This window comes from Ptychodera flava (genome assembly GCF_041260155.1).
Source record: "Ptychodera flava strain L36383 chromosome 3 unlocalized genomic scaffold, AS_Pfla_20210202 Scaffold_27__1_contigs__length_13241970_pilon, whole genome shotgun sequence".
Taxonomy (NCBI): domain Eukaryota; kingdom Metazoa; phylum Hemichordata; class Enteropneusta; family Ptychoderidae; genus Ptychodera; species Ptychodera flava.
Window position 1 is genome coordinate 1,912,987 of NW_027248281.1, and position 15,813 is coordinate 1,928,799.

General features: G+C 36.6%; 1 protein-coding gene across 26 annotated transcripts in view; it reads left to right on the top strand.

Moving 5' to 3' along the window:
- LOC139126300 (kielin/chordin-like protein) overlaps positions 1–15,813 on the top strand; it is a 141,197-nt gene that overhangs the window by 91,195 nt on the left and 34,189 nt on the right. For all 26 annotated transcript variants that reach the window (XM_070692345.1, XM_070692348.1, XM_070692347.1 and 23 more), the window contains 5 exons: positions 3,709–3,804; positions 9,849–9,944; positions 10,170–10,262; positions 12,133–12,255; positions 13,187–13,309. In XM_070692345.1, the coding sequence (XP_070548446.1) occupies positions 3,709–3,804; positions 9,849–9,944; positions 10,170–10,262; positions 12,133–12,255; positions 13,187–13,309 (531 nt within the window). The remainder of the gene's footprint in view (positions 1–3,708; positions 3,805–9,848; positions 9,945–10,169; positions 10,263–12,132; positions 12,256–13,186; positions 13,310–15,813) is intronic.

Consider the following 15,813-nt stretch of genomic DNA (forward strand, 5'->3'; position numbering starts at 1 on the left):
CGGTATTATGTTAAAATACATCATGTGGAATACGTTGTGTTTCATTAATTTTAACCATCTTGACCTGGTGGTGAAATATGGACTTGGCAGGAAAAGGGTTAAGCTGTTAATCAGACCAGCTTATAGGTAATGTACTGACAATCCAAATAGCATCTTCAAATCATAGCATTCAATGACGTTTAAGCTGTTAATCAGACCAGCTTCCATCGACTGATACAGAAATTATGTGGAAATCTTTCATTAAAACTTTTCAAGTTTGACAGGGCAGAAACATGTATATACGCAATACAGTGATCAAATGTGCCATAACTAATTTTTAGTCCCCGCGGACGAAGTCCGGCGGGGACTTATAGATTGGGTCCCGTCCGTGTGTCCGTCCGTCCGTCCGTCCGTCCGTCCGTCCGTCATCAACAGTTTCTCAGACACTGCTAAACTAATTTTGTTCAAACTTTGCACAAAGGCATAGCACTATGACCTACAGATGCACGTCGATTTATTTTGTGATACGATCCAATATGGGCGCGAGGCGGCCATTTTATTGCGATTTTTCATGCCTTTGGACCATAACTCAGACATCCTTGAGCACATTCTGCTCAAACTTGGCACAAAGGCATAACATTATGGCTTTCATATCCATGTCAAATTATTTCGCGATATGTTTCAATATGGGCGCGTGGCGGCCATTTTGTTGCGATTTTTCATGTCTTTGGACCATAACTCAGACATCCTTGAGCACATTCTGCTCAAACTTTGCACAAAGGCATAACACTATGGCTTTCATATTCATGTCAAATTATATTGCAATATGTTTCAATATGGGCGCGTGGCGGCCATTTTGTTGTGATTTTTCATGTCTTTGGACCATAACTCAGACATCCTTGAACAGATTCTGTTCAAACTTGCCACAAAGGTATAACACTATGGCCTACATATGCATGTCAAATTATTTTGTGATACAATCCAATATGGCCACGATGCGGCCATTTTGTTTGCGATTTTTCGTGTCTTTGAACCATAACTCAAAGATCCTTGAACCGATTCTGTTCAAACTCGACACAAAGGCATAACACTATGTCCTACATATGCATGTCGAATTATATTGCGATACGATCCAATATGGGCGTGAGGCGGCCATTTTGTTTGCGATTTTTCGTGTCTTCGAACCATAACTCAAAGATCCTTGAACCGATTCTGTTCAAAATCGACACAAAGGCATAACACTATGTCCTACATATGTATGTCGAATTATATTGCAATACGATCCAATATGGGCGTGAGGCGGCCATTTTGTTGCGATTTTTCATGTCTTTGAACCATAACTCAGACATCCTTGAACCGATTCTGTTCAAATTTGGCACAAAAGCAAAACATTATGTTCTTCATATGAACACTAATTTATTTCGTGATATGATCCAATATGGCCGACAGGCGGCCATTTTTTTGCGATTTTTTCGCGATTTTTTCATGTCTTTGAACCATAACTCAAACATCCTTGAACCGATTTGGTTCAAACTTGGCACAAAGGCAAAGCACTATGGCATACATATGCATGTATCAATTAAGCTTGCGATAGGATCCAATATGGCTGCAGAACTGCCATTTTGTTGGAATTTTGCATGTCTTTGAATCGTAATTCAAAGGTCATTACACCCATTTTGTCCAAACTTGGCACAAAGATCAAGCACTATGGCATACATATACATGTCAATTTACTTTGTGACATGTTCCAATATGGCTGCCAGATTGTCATTTTTTTCCAATATCGCTGTCAGATGGTTATTTTTGGATTTTTTCATGTCTTTGAGGCTTAATCATATGCAAATATTCTTTAACCAATGTTGTTGAGACTTGGTACAAAGACAAAGTACTATGGCATACATATGCATGTCTACTAATTTTGTGCTATGATCCATATGGTCAATAGACAGCCATTTGATTTCAATTTTGGTGTGATTTTTTTATGTCTTTGAAACATAAACATAGGTCACTGTCCCTCGATGGACTGATTTTGTTCAAACGTGATACGAAGATAAAATACTATAACTGCATTCTTGTGCACATTAATTTGTTTCATTATATGATCGGAAATGGCTGATTACAACAACATACCCGATCCCATACCATTTCGAAAATTCCACCAAACCATGTGTATAGTATGTGCCATCATGACACTGGAGGCAGTAAGGGCATCGTTATGTGTGATGTATTCAAAAGTTCCTTCAGTGGTCATTACCGGCAGAGATGAGTCATTTATTGAACGTTCCTCAGATTACTTTATTATGCAAGTCACAGGCCTGATGCCCCCGTTGCATCAATGCCATTCCACAGCTACCTAGACCACAGCTACCTAGCACCAAAGATTATAACAAAATGGACAAGCGGGGACTGTGTCATCAACGATGACTTGTCAAGTTTATCTTGATGTTTGCAAGAAGGTTTAAGTGAGCTGATGTGTCATTGCAATGAACAATATGACTTTATTAATGTTAAAAGCAAGTAAGCCCTGCAACACATCCTGTGCTTTTAAATTCTTCAAATAATTATTTTGATCAATTTTTAATCTAAGATTCAAAACCAGGTCTATTACCTCTAGTAAAATGAAATATCTATCAGATGAGTTTTACTTATCGTTTGATACAGTCCTTCATAACATTTTTAAGACTCCATATTATACAGGTATAGTCGAATATTATCATAACATGGTAATATATGTGATTGTTCCATCCTATGCGTTCACTCAATTTCTCAGGGATGCCTGGAACGATTTCCTTCAAACTTGGTACAAGGATTACTCCCTTTGTCATACATATGGATATCAATTTGTTTTGTGATATGATCATTATTATACATCCACCATCGAGAACAATAGAATTTTGCGTGTGCTAAAAAAGCCATACAGAATGCCGGTTCAATGCGGCTTTTACTGTTTCAAGGCGCCCCACACCCCTGCGGCTATATCTGCGGGTTCAGTGTTGAACGGTTTTAGGGGAACCATTGGTCGACTGCCAGAAGACGCCTCGTGCTCTGTAGATAGTGCCACTGGTCCACAGGCTGCAGAAGTGCGTCCAAGATAGCATTCCACACTTGCTATAAATCACAAGAAAAAATGTTGACATTGCACAAAAACGGTCACTGCTCTGACAATTTGATGCCCCAGTCATGAATGTAAGATGTAAAATAATAAGGTCACCACGAAAATTCTGCAAAGGATGCACTTGGACGTACATTGGCACCGTGCATAGCCCTTCTTCTTCTCGTTGGGCAATGCGCTGTGCCAATGTCCTCGTGCATCCTTTGTGGTATTTTCGTAATAACCTCATAGTATGGTTGCATGACAGCCATTGTGTTTCCTGTATATGATGTCTACAGCCAATAGTCAGAGGGGAGTTCACCAATGTCTTTCAAACTTTGCATAAGGACAAACGCACTGTAACTTACATTTGAACGTAAACCAACACTCAGATTTCATATAACCACATTGCACCATTGATCACACACCCAACTTTTTCTCAAATTTATCTATTTCCTTTCATACATCAGACATCAACTGCACATACACATTAATTCAATGTTTTCTTCACTATTTTCTGGACATCTGTTGACCAATATCACTTCACCATCATTTCTGTCAGTGGTTTCCAAATTCATCAACCAAATGGGGACTATGTCATTGACAATGACTTGTTCTACTTTGATTCATACATTTAGGTGACAACTGTGACCCAGGCTGTGTCAATGGCAGTGTTTGTGTGAATGGTGTCTGTTTATGTGTCCAAGGTTCAACAGCAGATGACTGTTTCTATGGTGAGTAAAAGTCAGTTTTCTTCAGTCAGACCAAACACATTTCTGTTTTGTCTAATTTTACAATGAGTACTGCCAAGGTTGTCTTAAAGATCGCTGTAAGACACCCTTCACTTCCTGGAGCCACCCACCATACAAACAGTGTACAATGGTTTACTGGTAGATCATTGCTCCTTTCTCTCATTATCATCATCTTATACATCTGTTCAGTGGAGACATGTCAGTGTTAAATAGCTTTGGCTGGTCAGGTGTTGACAGTATCCCACCTTAGAGCTGGGTTTTTGACAAATACCAGTAAAATAAAGGAAAATTCCATTCCAGGGTTCAGTGTGATATATTCATCAGTTGTAACTTATTGTTCTGAAAGCTTGTATTGATTCATCACACGCAAATCAATCCTGTTTCTCAATTGTTTTTCACAATCTGCTGATATGCAATCTCCAGATGAAATATATAGTGATGATTTGGTGAAATTACAACTCAACATAATTCTTGACAGGGGAATAATTTTGTACAAAGATGACATTTGTTTAACCAATCATAACAACTAATAAAAAAGCAAAATGCTGTTAACACAATTAACCTTTCAAAGATCTGAGTAAAAGTAATGAATTGGCTGTCAAAGTTGTAGTAGGGAGAGGATTGCCGCCAAAAATTGTAAAGAAACACTGTCACCCTTAATATTCCATACTTTATCTAATGCTGAATTTTTTCACAGTTATTAGCTCCGCTGTCAGCGACGCGGAGCTTATCAAATAGGTTGAGTTTCCTCAGTCGTCCGTCGTCGTCCATCAGCAATTGCCTTCTCCTCTGAAACCGCAAGTCCGATTGCCTTGAAATTTTATATGCAGATCACTTGGGGTGACCTCACTTAAGCTTGTTCAAATCGTGGTGAAATTTGATATTTGTATTTTTGGGGCATGTTTTGGTCATTTTTTGGTGTTTTTGGTAAAAAAATCTACTTCTCTGAAATAGCTCGTCCGATTCCTTTGAAATTTGATATACAGTTTGCTTAGGGTGACTTCAGTCAGATTTGTTCAAATCTAGGTGAAATTTGCATATTTTAATTTTAAGGCAATTTTTGTCATTTTTGGTCAAAAAATATTTAAAAATCTTCTTCTTCAAAACTAACAGTCAGATAGCTTTGATATTTGGTACATATGTCGCTAGAGATGATCTATTTTAGATTGTTCAAATTGTGCAGAAATATGCTAATTTGCATTTTTAAGGCAATTTTTGCCATTTTTGGTCAAAAATGTATTTCTCAAAAAGTACTCATCTGATAGTTTTGAAATTTGGTATACAGGTTTGTATTGATGAACTAGGTAATATATATTGAATTTCTGATGAAATCTGTAATTTTGTATTTTTGGGGCAATTTTTGCCATTTTTGGTCAAAAAATGTGTATTTCCAAAACTACTCATCTGATATCTTTGCAATTTGGTATACAGGTTCCTACAGATGATTTAAATGATATTTATTGAATTTCTGATGAAATCTGCAATTTTGTATATTTGGGGCAATTTTTGCCATTTTTGGTCAAAAAATGTGTATTTCCAAAACTGCTCATCTGATAGCTTTGCAATTTGGTATACAGGTTCCTACAGATGAACTTAAGGTAGCTTTCCACCTTTGCAACGACCTATTTTCAAACGTGAATTTTGCCATCAAGATGTGTACTTTTACCCAAGTATTATATATCACCTGAAAGCTATTTCTATGAATATTTTTATTTTATCAAGAAAATTAGTGTGCGATGATTTGTTTTGAAGATCTTAGTGAAAGTGTAAAGAAAATGGGTGGTCTCACGTAAAAAAGTTTAAGTTTGAGCGGAGAGGGGCTATTGTTTAGGTGTTAACGGCCAATTGGTCTTCAGAATACTGGCTACAAAACCGTGTCTCAGATTTTTGAAAAAGGCCTTAGTATTTTCACATCGTTGAGTCAAAGTTTATCCACCGATTAGTCTTTCAATGCCGCCTAATTAAGCAGCAATAACTCGACTTTAAAAATCTTCATAAAAAAACTGAGACACGGTTTTGGAGACAACCTACTTGACAAACGTCTGTGAAAATCTGGTGAACTTCCGTTCACGCGTTCTCGAGTTAAACTCTTTTGAACGTACTGCAATGTGACAAAATGCCGAACTGAGAAAAAGGCGATTTAGTAAATTGGTTCGGTTTTTTTCCTTTTGAATGGCAATAAACAATGTACTCAACCGACAAAACACTAAAACCAGATAGTGAAATCAAAGTGTTCAACTTCAACAGTATATTCACTCATTGAAATCAGTGTCAACGGTCGAAATGAGGCTAAAAAGGGTGAATTTTGGGAGCGTTGTACTCTTTTTAGAGTGCAATCTACACAGTAGCTGATGAGTAAATAAACTTGGGGAGTGCCAGGGAAGGGATTATGCATAATCTGTTGACTGATTAGTTGTAAGGTTTAAATAGAGTATTAACTGTTCGACCTAACTGTCGGAACTGCTACGGCATCTCGATGCCGTCTACACGAGCGCCTGGACTAATTACCTCCATGACAAGCGTACACTACAGTGTAAGTTTATGGAAGCCTTCGATTCGACCTCGGAAACGACTCACGGCTGCGGAATGAAAGCGAGCCCGATGAGTGATATGGGGAAAACAATATTGGCTGACGACAAAAATATCTGCGTTTGTATGTGGATGTACATTTGCGGTGTCTGTGATCATGGAGATAAAAAAGAACAGCTCCATGCTGTGATTCATTACGGTTAGAGTAACCGTGGATTCAGTGAGCAGCCATTTTTTTTAGATCTTCACGCGCCTTGAAAACCGATTAACACTAATCAAACTACGAGCATTTCTGAGACAATAGTTCGTCCTCACTCTGTACAGCATTTCTGTGGGTGAAGACCGTTTCTGGAGTCATTTATGCTAAAATGAACCAATCGCCTGTCGGCGGCATAAAAGTCAAAGGAGAGAAGTTGAGAAAACATGAACATAGAGAAAAGTACGTAATTTCATCAAGCACAAGTTGCATGCGATAGACCGCTCGTCAAGCGTCATACGTCACAGATAGATAACTCTCTGCTGTTATTCGTTCCCAACATGAGTACCATCGATTCCAGGCGAATATGATATCAGACCCGTCTTCATTACATGTAAATCTCAGGATTAGGATGATGTTTTGCACTGTATTCAAGTAGTTAGCCCGTAAGCGTCTCATTCAATGGTTTACCGACCAATGATGACATGTTGATGAAAACTCAGGGCGATTACGTTATTACGTTGTGACGGTCAAATTCATATTGAAATTTGTCTTCGGTCCTGCAGCATTTTGGCTACTGGCATGATAACTAATAACAATGTTGTCGTGACGGTGTCCATTCCAATAAAATCATTTGATTCACATTCGTCCGGTGTACGATGAACATTTGTTAGTCGACGTATGTTTTTACCTTGTCAGGGTCGGTTTCTCATTTAGTGGTAGGGTGGTTGCATTGTACGATTATTGGGTAATAGCGCGGTCCGGAAACGAAATGGGACAAGGAAAAACGGGACCGCGGGATTGAAACGACTTCGACATTATCAGTTCACTGCCATTGTGCCAAAACGTCTGCAAACCAAAGCAGCTATTGTTTTGTGGCGTGTGATTTCTGCATCGCTACACGTATTTTGCCTAGGGAAAATTTCCTGTCGCGTCTTGAAGCCCATGCAATTTGTTTCCACCTTGTATTTTCTAATCCCAAGTAGTTCCAGTGCCGCGGTTTCTGATATTTCATTTTTATTCACAAATTGTTCAACTCACTTAGTATTCTCATCGAACGGACAATGTCGGGTTTCTAGACCTTTTGGTGCAAAGTCGTTTCGGCCGCACAATTTCCGACACAAGGACGTTTAGGCAACGCAACCAAAGACGTTTCGGCACTACCTGGTTGGGGGAACTCGTGCCAAATGTTACAAATCAAAACAGTGAGAAGTATAGCGTCAGCATTCACATGCTTTAAAGTTTGTGAGAACACATGATGGTGAAAAACCGTGAGAAAAGAGTTTCATATCATTTTCAATAGCAATAGCCGCCGACACTGTCAAAGTTTGAAAAGCGGCGCCTAAACGGCACTGTAAAAGTCATACTGGTCAGAACGCAAAGGTCATGCTTATGAATATGACTGGTCTGTCAGTTACTAATAAGTTTGAAGGGAAAAAAATAAATCGTAACGGGGGTGTCGAAATGTCTTGGGGCCAAAAGAAGCCGAAACTTCGGCCGAAAGAGGCCGAATGTTGCTTCAATGTTGAAGATGTGAAGGTTGTCTGTTGCGGTATTCAAGTGTTCCCGCTGTCACTAGGGCAGCCAGTGGAACGTACCATTTATGTATACGGGACAGCCTATTCAAAGATGTTCAACATTACGGAACTTATCCCCCACTCCTGGTGCTTTTACAAAAGCACAAAAATGTCCCAGATAAAACATTTAGTGTGTGGGCCATTTGTGTAATCTGAAATTGTACCGTCAACAATGTCATAAGTCTGACCTTGTCCGATTGTGTCGATAAATTGTGATCTTTTGGGAGCGGCCACCCCTATGAGAAAAACGGTAAGACCCACCTTTCGACGCCTAATTGCCAGGTACACACTATGGTCTTGACCCACGCAGTGAACGGTAGGTGTTAATGGGATTTTCACAGCGTATGTTGTCTAGGTGCATGTGAATACTGTGACGCTGCTTGCTAAGCGTAATCCCTTGTCAATCAAGACTTAACGGTAGTCTCAAACGCCAAAATGTACACCTTTGCCTCTCGTACATTTTTATTCCAAAATTTCACCCAAAAACAGGAACTTCACTACCAAGATATTCTACACACAAGGAAGATCAATATTATAGGAATACTTTTCAGGGATAAAAGAAAAATCGTGTTTTTGACTCAAAATACCAAAACAAAGGCGGAAAGCTACCTTAATGATATTTATAGAAATTATGATGAAAATTGCAATTTTGTAATTTTGGGGCGATTTTTGCAATTTTTGGTCAAAAAATGTGTTTCTCAAAAAGTACTGGTCTGATAGCTTTGAAATTTGGTATACAGGTTTGTACAGATGAGCTAAGTAATATATACTGAATTTCTGACGAAATCTGTAATTTTGTATTTTTGGGGCAATTTTTGCCATTTTTGGTCAAAAAATGTGTATTTCCAAACCTACTCATCTGATAGCTTTGCAATTTGGTATACACGTTCCTACAGATGAACTTAATGACATTTATTGAAATTATGATGAAATCTGCAATTTTGTATTTTTTGGGCAATTTTTTCCATTTTTGGTCAAAAAATGTGTTTCTCAAAAAGTACTGGTCTAACAGCTTTGAAATTTGGTATACAGGTTTCTGTAGATGAACTAAATTTGATCTTTTGAAATTATGATGAAATCTGCGATTTTTATTTTTGGGGGCAATTGTTGCCATTTTTGGTCAGAAAATTTTATTTTCAAAAAACTACTCATCAGATAGTTTTGGTTGACATGTTCTTAGGGATGATCCGATGTGATATTTTCAAAGTATGATGAAATCTTCAATTGTGTATTTTTTCAGCTATTTTAGCCACTTTTTTCTGGTCACTGCATTGAGCTATCAAAGATTTCCACCTTCTTCATCAACATGTGTCAAAAATAGTTATTCTCTACATAAACACAGCGGAGCTATATCGGTCGCTAGGTCACTTGTTGTTAATTTCTTTCACCCAAGAGTACTTCATTATGTGATGTGATTCATATGAACCCTTCTCTCCACTAAAGTTCTCAAACAATTGGTAGTATTCTACTGAAATGTGATTTGTGTAATTGGTTTCATTGCAGTAATTTGAAAAGTGTTCCCAGTGCTTTATTGGATGATACTTTGTGTTGTTACTGTCAATTCATCCAAACTCTGACAGACATGAGTCAAGTTATCATCCTTATTGATTTATACAGTGTAAATGCAGTGTACATCAAGGAAATTCACCTTGATACTTAATATTTATTTAATGTGATCAATATGGAACACAGCATTTGTTACACTATTTAGTTCTTTGTTGTAGAGATTCCATGCAATCCAGCTTGCCAGAATGGAGGAACATGTGTCCAAGGAACTTGTTTCTGTCTGCCTGGATACATTGGAGATGACTGCACTGAACGTAAGTCATGTCATGATGTCTACTCTGATTTTATTATGATGTAGAAATATGTACCATAGTTTATACCACAACTACAGCTAGAATTGGAACTTGAGTGAAATATGTACCATTGTTTATACCACAACTACAGCTAGAATTGGAACTTGAGTGAGACGTACGATTACTGTATTATTTCTAGGGTCAGAATGTTGTGATTATGACAATTGATATCAAATTTTTTCTTAGCATATTGTTTATCACCTTGTAAGAATGGTGGGCTGTGCAATGGTGGAGTATGTGAGTGTTTATCAGGATTTACCGGGGAAACTTGTGAAGAAGGTAAGAAAGACAATACAATACATACACTATTATACAGTAAATTATGTTTCCAGAATGCCCGGTATGCACATCATGTGCAGACTAGGTAAACATTCAATGACTCAGCCAAGAATACAGATCGAAAATTTCACACAGAAGGTTAGCAGAATTATTTCATACAAATTCATAGGTTTTACACTAAACTTTTGAACACTGTATGACTTCATTGATCATTGTGTGATGTATACATATTTTGAAATAAATACAAGATCATATTTTCCAAGTGTTTACATAAACTTGCTGTGAGGTCCTGGGTCAAAAAGCTTCCAGAACACTTGAATATCACTGTTATTGGACTCTGTGTCTACTGACATGCAAATTTACTGAACAAGAAACACCATAGGTGACAGAGGCAGGTGTATACTAAAATAAATACAGGTACACCTCTATCTTAACAACTGCCCATTTAGCGTTCATATCCTAATACTTCTCTGCTCTTTTTAAGTAAGTCTCCAAACTCCAATTATGATATTTTTCATTCCCGTTTGGCAGCTGTGTGCATGTGGAACGTGGAGATACTTGGATCAGTTATGTTGGTCAGTTGTGTATATGTATGTCCATCCATTGCAGTATTTGAAAGTTTATTCACTGATTACCTTGGAACAGTTTGTTTCTGTTTTTGCACGAGTGTGAAAAAAGTATTTATTGACAAATAAGTTCAAAACTTTAAAAAACCTGCTCATCAGGTAGGCTTTAAGCGTAAGTATTTAGTATTGGGGTCTATATGGATGGCCACACTCAGGTCCATTTTAATCAGCATAAAACTTGCATGTTTAAAATTTGAGATTGTTTTTACATTTCCCCTAAAACAAATTTTAAAAATCTTCGTTTCAAAAGCCAAAGATGTCATACCTAAGCTATGATGTTTATTATTCAAGTCCCTTGGAAGGACATTATAGTCAAATGATTTTGAAATTTTCATTTGTAAGTTTTAGGGATAAATTTTCTTGTCATTTATCCAAACATATTCTTCTCACAGGTTATATTGTAAGCTTTGTTCAAATGATGACAAGTTTTGAAACATTATTTGTGTATCAGGTAAAAATCATTTTTCTCCAAAGTTATTGTCAAATAGCTGTAAAATTTTTGATGAAGGTTCCAAGGCATATCAACTTGTCCAAATGATGGTCACATTTGCATATGTAAATTTTGACATCTGATTTCCTACTTTTAGTTGTAAAAACTTTTTTTACAAAGTTAGTGATCTGTCATGGCTTGCAAATTTGTTGTATTGGTACCATGAGGTGACTTCATTTAATTTTGGTGAAAATGGTGATAATGAAGGGATAATAAACTCTGTATGTGAAATTTTGAGGCCAACTTTGTATTTTCAGGTAAACAATTTTATTACTGAAATCTTTTTGATTCTTTCTTTTTTAAAATTTGGTTTGCTGGTGCGTATGGATTACTTGAGTTTAAGAAATTTTTTGTGAAAAAATCTTTGGGGCTAATTCACTCTTTTTGGTCAAAACTTCTTTTGGCTCTAAAAGCACTCAAACGTTAGCCTTTAAATTTGCAATGTTGTCACCTTCAGATGTATCACTTCATTTTTGATTTAACAAAGAAGTTGTAATTTGGGCAAATATAACCCTGTTTGGCATAACAACTTTTCCTTCAAAAGTATCTTTCAGACAGCATTGTATTTGATTTGGACCAATTTTATTCAAATGTGATGAAACTATAGCAAGATATACATATGTAAATATTCAGGGTAAAATTGATCATGATCCCTGAAGATTCTTGTTCCATCGGTTTCACATAGCTGTATCTAACATACAACTGTCCAAATAAAACTGCAACAAAGTTGTTGATACTCTTTCTTCATTTGCAGACATTGATGAATGCATAATACCAGATATCTGTGGTCCAGCATCTTGTATCAATACCTTTGGGAGTTACCAATGTGATTGTAGGGAGGGTTTCTATCTTTCTGAAGATGGAATTACATGTCACGGTAAATTTATACATTCTACAATATGTTGACATTCTAAAATATGTTGACATTCTCCTACCATTGTATATGAATAGGGCAAGAGCAGCTGATGTTGTGTTGTATGTAAGGATGTATGTCTGTCCATTTCCATCAATTACTTTTGAAGCACAGCACCCAGTACCTGTTGTCATAGAATTTAGTTTGTGAAGTATATGCAAATAAGTTGAGAAAATTTGCAAATGGTAACAGATCAAACTCTTGAACATTTACTCTGATATTGAGTATGTAAGTACCTTCAATAGACAAGCAGTCAAATTACTTTTGTACTTTAAGGGAATTTTTGTGAACTCTTTTCACTCAATTCTAGTCCCCAGGGATGAAATCCAGGAGATCTGATGAATTGAGCTCTGTCCATCCGTCAATCCGTTTGCACGTTTGCACATCCATTACTCAGATATCCCTGGATTGATTTCATGCCAACTGAGTACCATGTCCATAGCTTCATATGTTGGAGAGTAATGTAAATACAATACAATACAATACAACACAATACAACACAATACAATACAATACAATACAATAAATACAATACAACACAATACAATACAATACAATACAATACAACACAATACAATAAATACAATACAATACATTACAATAAATACAATACAATACAATACAATACAATACAATACAATACAACACAATAAATACAATACAACAATACAATACAATACAACACAATACAACACAATACAATAAATACAATACAACACAATACAATACAATACAACACAATACAATACAATAAATACAATACAATACAATACAATACAATACAATATAATGCAAGTTCACCTCTGTCTCAATATTAATCTATTGAAAGTACACAAACCATCTTATTCCTCGTTATCATCAGACTTCAATTTCTATAAATATTTTTTATCAACAGACGTCAATGAATGCCTCATACCAGATATCTGTGGCCAATCAGATTGTATCAATACCTTTGGGAGTTACCAATGTGATTGTAGGGAGGGTTTCTATCTATCTGAAGATGGAGTCACATGTCAAGGTAAATAAACATTGTATATTCTCTGGTGACATTCTCCTTGAGTTAACCCTTTTCCTGCCAGACAGTAATAACTGTATCACTTCCCCATCAGCCAAGTCAGTAAAAAGCGGTATTGAGCCAAAACATGACGTATTTTCACCCACTTGGCTTGGTATGTTATAGCATCTTTAGTCCCCACAAAACAAGTTTACAGTATTTATGTTTTCAACAGCCTTCAAATGTACAATATTATGTTAAAATACACCATATGGAATATGTTGTGTTTCATTAATTTTAACCATCTTGACCAGACGGTGAAATACGGACGTGGCAGAAAAAGGGTTAAAGTTGAATTAGCCAGATATGTCAGTGACTTCTGAATTTCAAAAACTTTATGGTGCAATTAGTTAGGACAGTGTTGACACATCCTTTGACATGGATAAATGTGGCACATCAGATGTGCCTAATCTCATGATAAAGACTGCTTCCAGTGTACACCTGTACTGTGGTATGTAGATGTGAGACAGTGATGACTTCATGTCATTTCTAAGCTTTTACATGTTCAGTCTAAGTCCTGCTATGGTAACACAAAGTTACATGCTGATATTGAAATAACCATCCAGTCTGAGACCCAACTCTTTGGCATTTATTATTGGTAACAACTACTTTGCATCATAGAGGTATAAGCATGCTTCTGGCAAATTGGCTGACTGTAATTATGGGCTTAAGCCTAGCGGCGGGACCCTTATTGGTTTTACTGGGGTTTTTCTTTCTTCCTTTTCTTCTGCCATTTATTTTGTCCACCTTAATCTAAAAAACTGCTGCATGTAATTTTCTCAACATTGCAGTGACAATTGTAATAGTCACCAGGAAAGTCTTCACAAATGAAAGGATAATTGCTTCAAACAAAAGAAACTGCATGTTTGGAGGATGAAAACATTGTGGTTGTGAATAAAAATAAATAAAAATAAACAGTGGCAGACGTGAGTGAGACTATTCTATTTAGGGGACGGGGTGAGCAGGGTCAAAGAATCAAGAAAGAACTGGAAAAACGTGTCATTTTCCTTACGATGCTGTCAAGGGAACTCCAGTTTCCCATTGCTTTAACATCCTTTAAAAGTTTCTTTATTATCTTAAAGTAATTTTACCAATTTTAATGACCAAATATACTCTCCTAACCTTTCTGTCTTTGAGTTACACTGGGTAGGGGCTTATACACAGATGTACTGCATTTTCAAAAATCCTTGAAATCAGGGCTTATACTCGGATGAGTACAGTAACCAAAAGACCATTTGGACTCAAATTTTTAACATAGCATCATCAGTGCCAGTACTTTCAACCATTGCAACTTCTTGGGCCCAGCAAATGCTGCTTGCAGCTTTATAATCTACAGTCAATTCTTTACCAGCCTATATCTTGAAAATTGCTGCAGGTACAATTCTCAAACTTGGCACAGTGATCAGGGCCAATGAGAGGTGGTGCATTTGACCTTTGAATTTTCAATTATTTGCTTGACCTGGCGGCCATTGATTTTTCAAAAAGCTGAAAATGGCTTCTCCTGATGATCAAGGGGTCTGGTCGATTTAAAATTTGATGTAAGGAAGTATATCCTCTGTTCTTTAAAATTTGCAAATAAAATCACATTACCCTGGCCACATTATTGGATTTTTCGTTAACTCCAATTTAATCTATAAAATCTTAAACTCTAGAACCAACACACCAAATGAACTGAAATTTTACTCATGTCATCACTAGTGTGAGTACTATCAAGATCAACCACTCGGTTTGGCGGTCAAAGTAGCGCAGTTTTGCAAAAAAACTGTGATAACCATGGAAAAATATTCAAAAATGTTTTACTCTAAAAACCAACACTATTTGAACTGAAAGTTTACCCATATCATCATAAGTACGAGTTATTTTTAGTTTGTGAAAGGCGTTTGGATCAATCTTGTGGTTTGGCAGCCATATTGGTATTTGCAAAACACCTATAACAGCCATGAAATAATACTAAAAAAGTTTCTTCTCCAAAAGCGACATGCCCTTCGAATAAACATGTACTCATATTATCGTTAGAGTGTGTACTTTTTAGATTGCAAACTGCATATGGATCGCTCTCTTGGTTTGGCGACCAAATTGGGGTTTTTTTTGTGAAAAACCTATGATAACCATGGAATAATGTTCCAAATTCTACCAATCTCCAAAACCAATGAAGCATATGAACTAAAACTTTACTCACATAATCATTATTGTAACTACTTGAAAATTTGCCAAATGGGTTAGGATCGGTCACATGATTTGGTGGTCATATTACAATTTGCCAAAAAACCTATGATAACCAAGGAATAATGTTCAAATATCTTCTCTAAAACCAACACAACATTTGAAGTAAAATTATACTCATATTGTCATTAATAAGTGTACTTTTGTATATCAGAATCATTGCTTGGGCCCGGCAAGGCTACTTGCAGCTTTCATTCTTCTTAACTGGCCTATAGCAGCTTAACATTGTGTTTTGTTCCATTTCA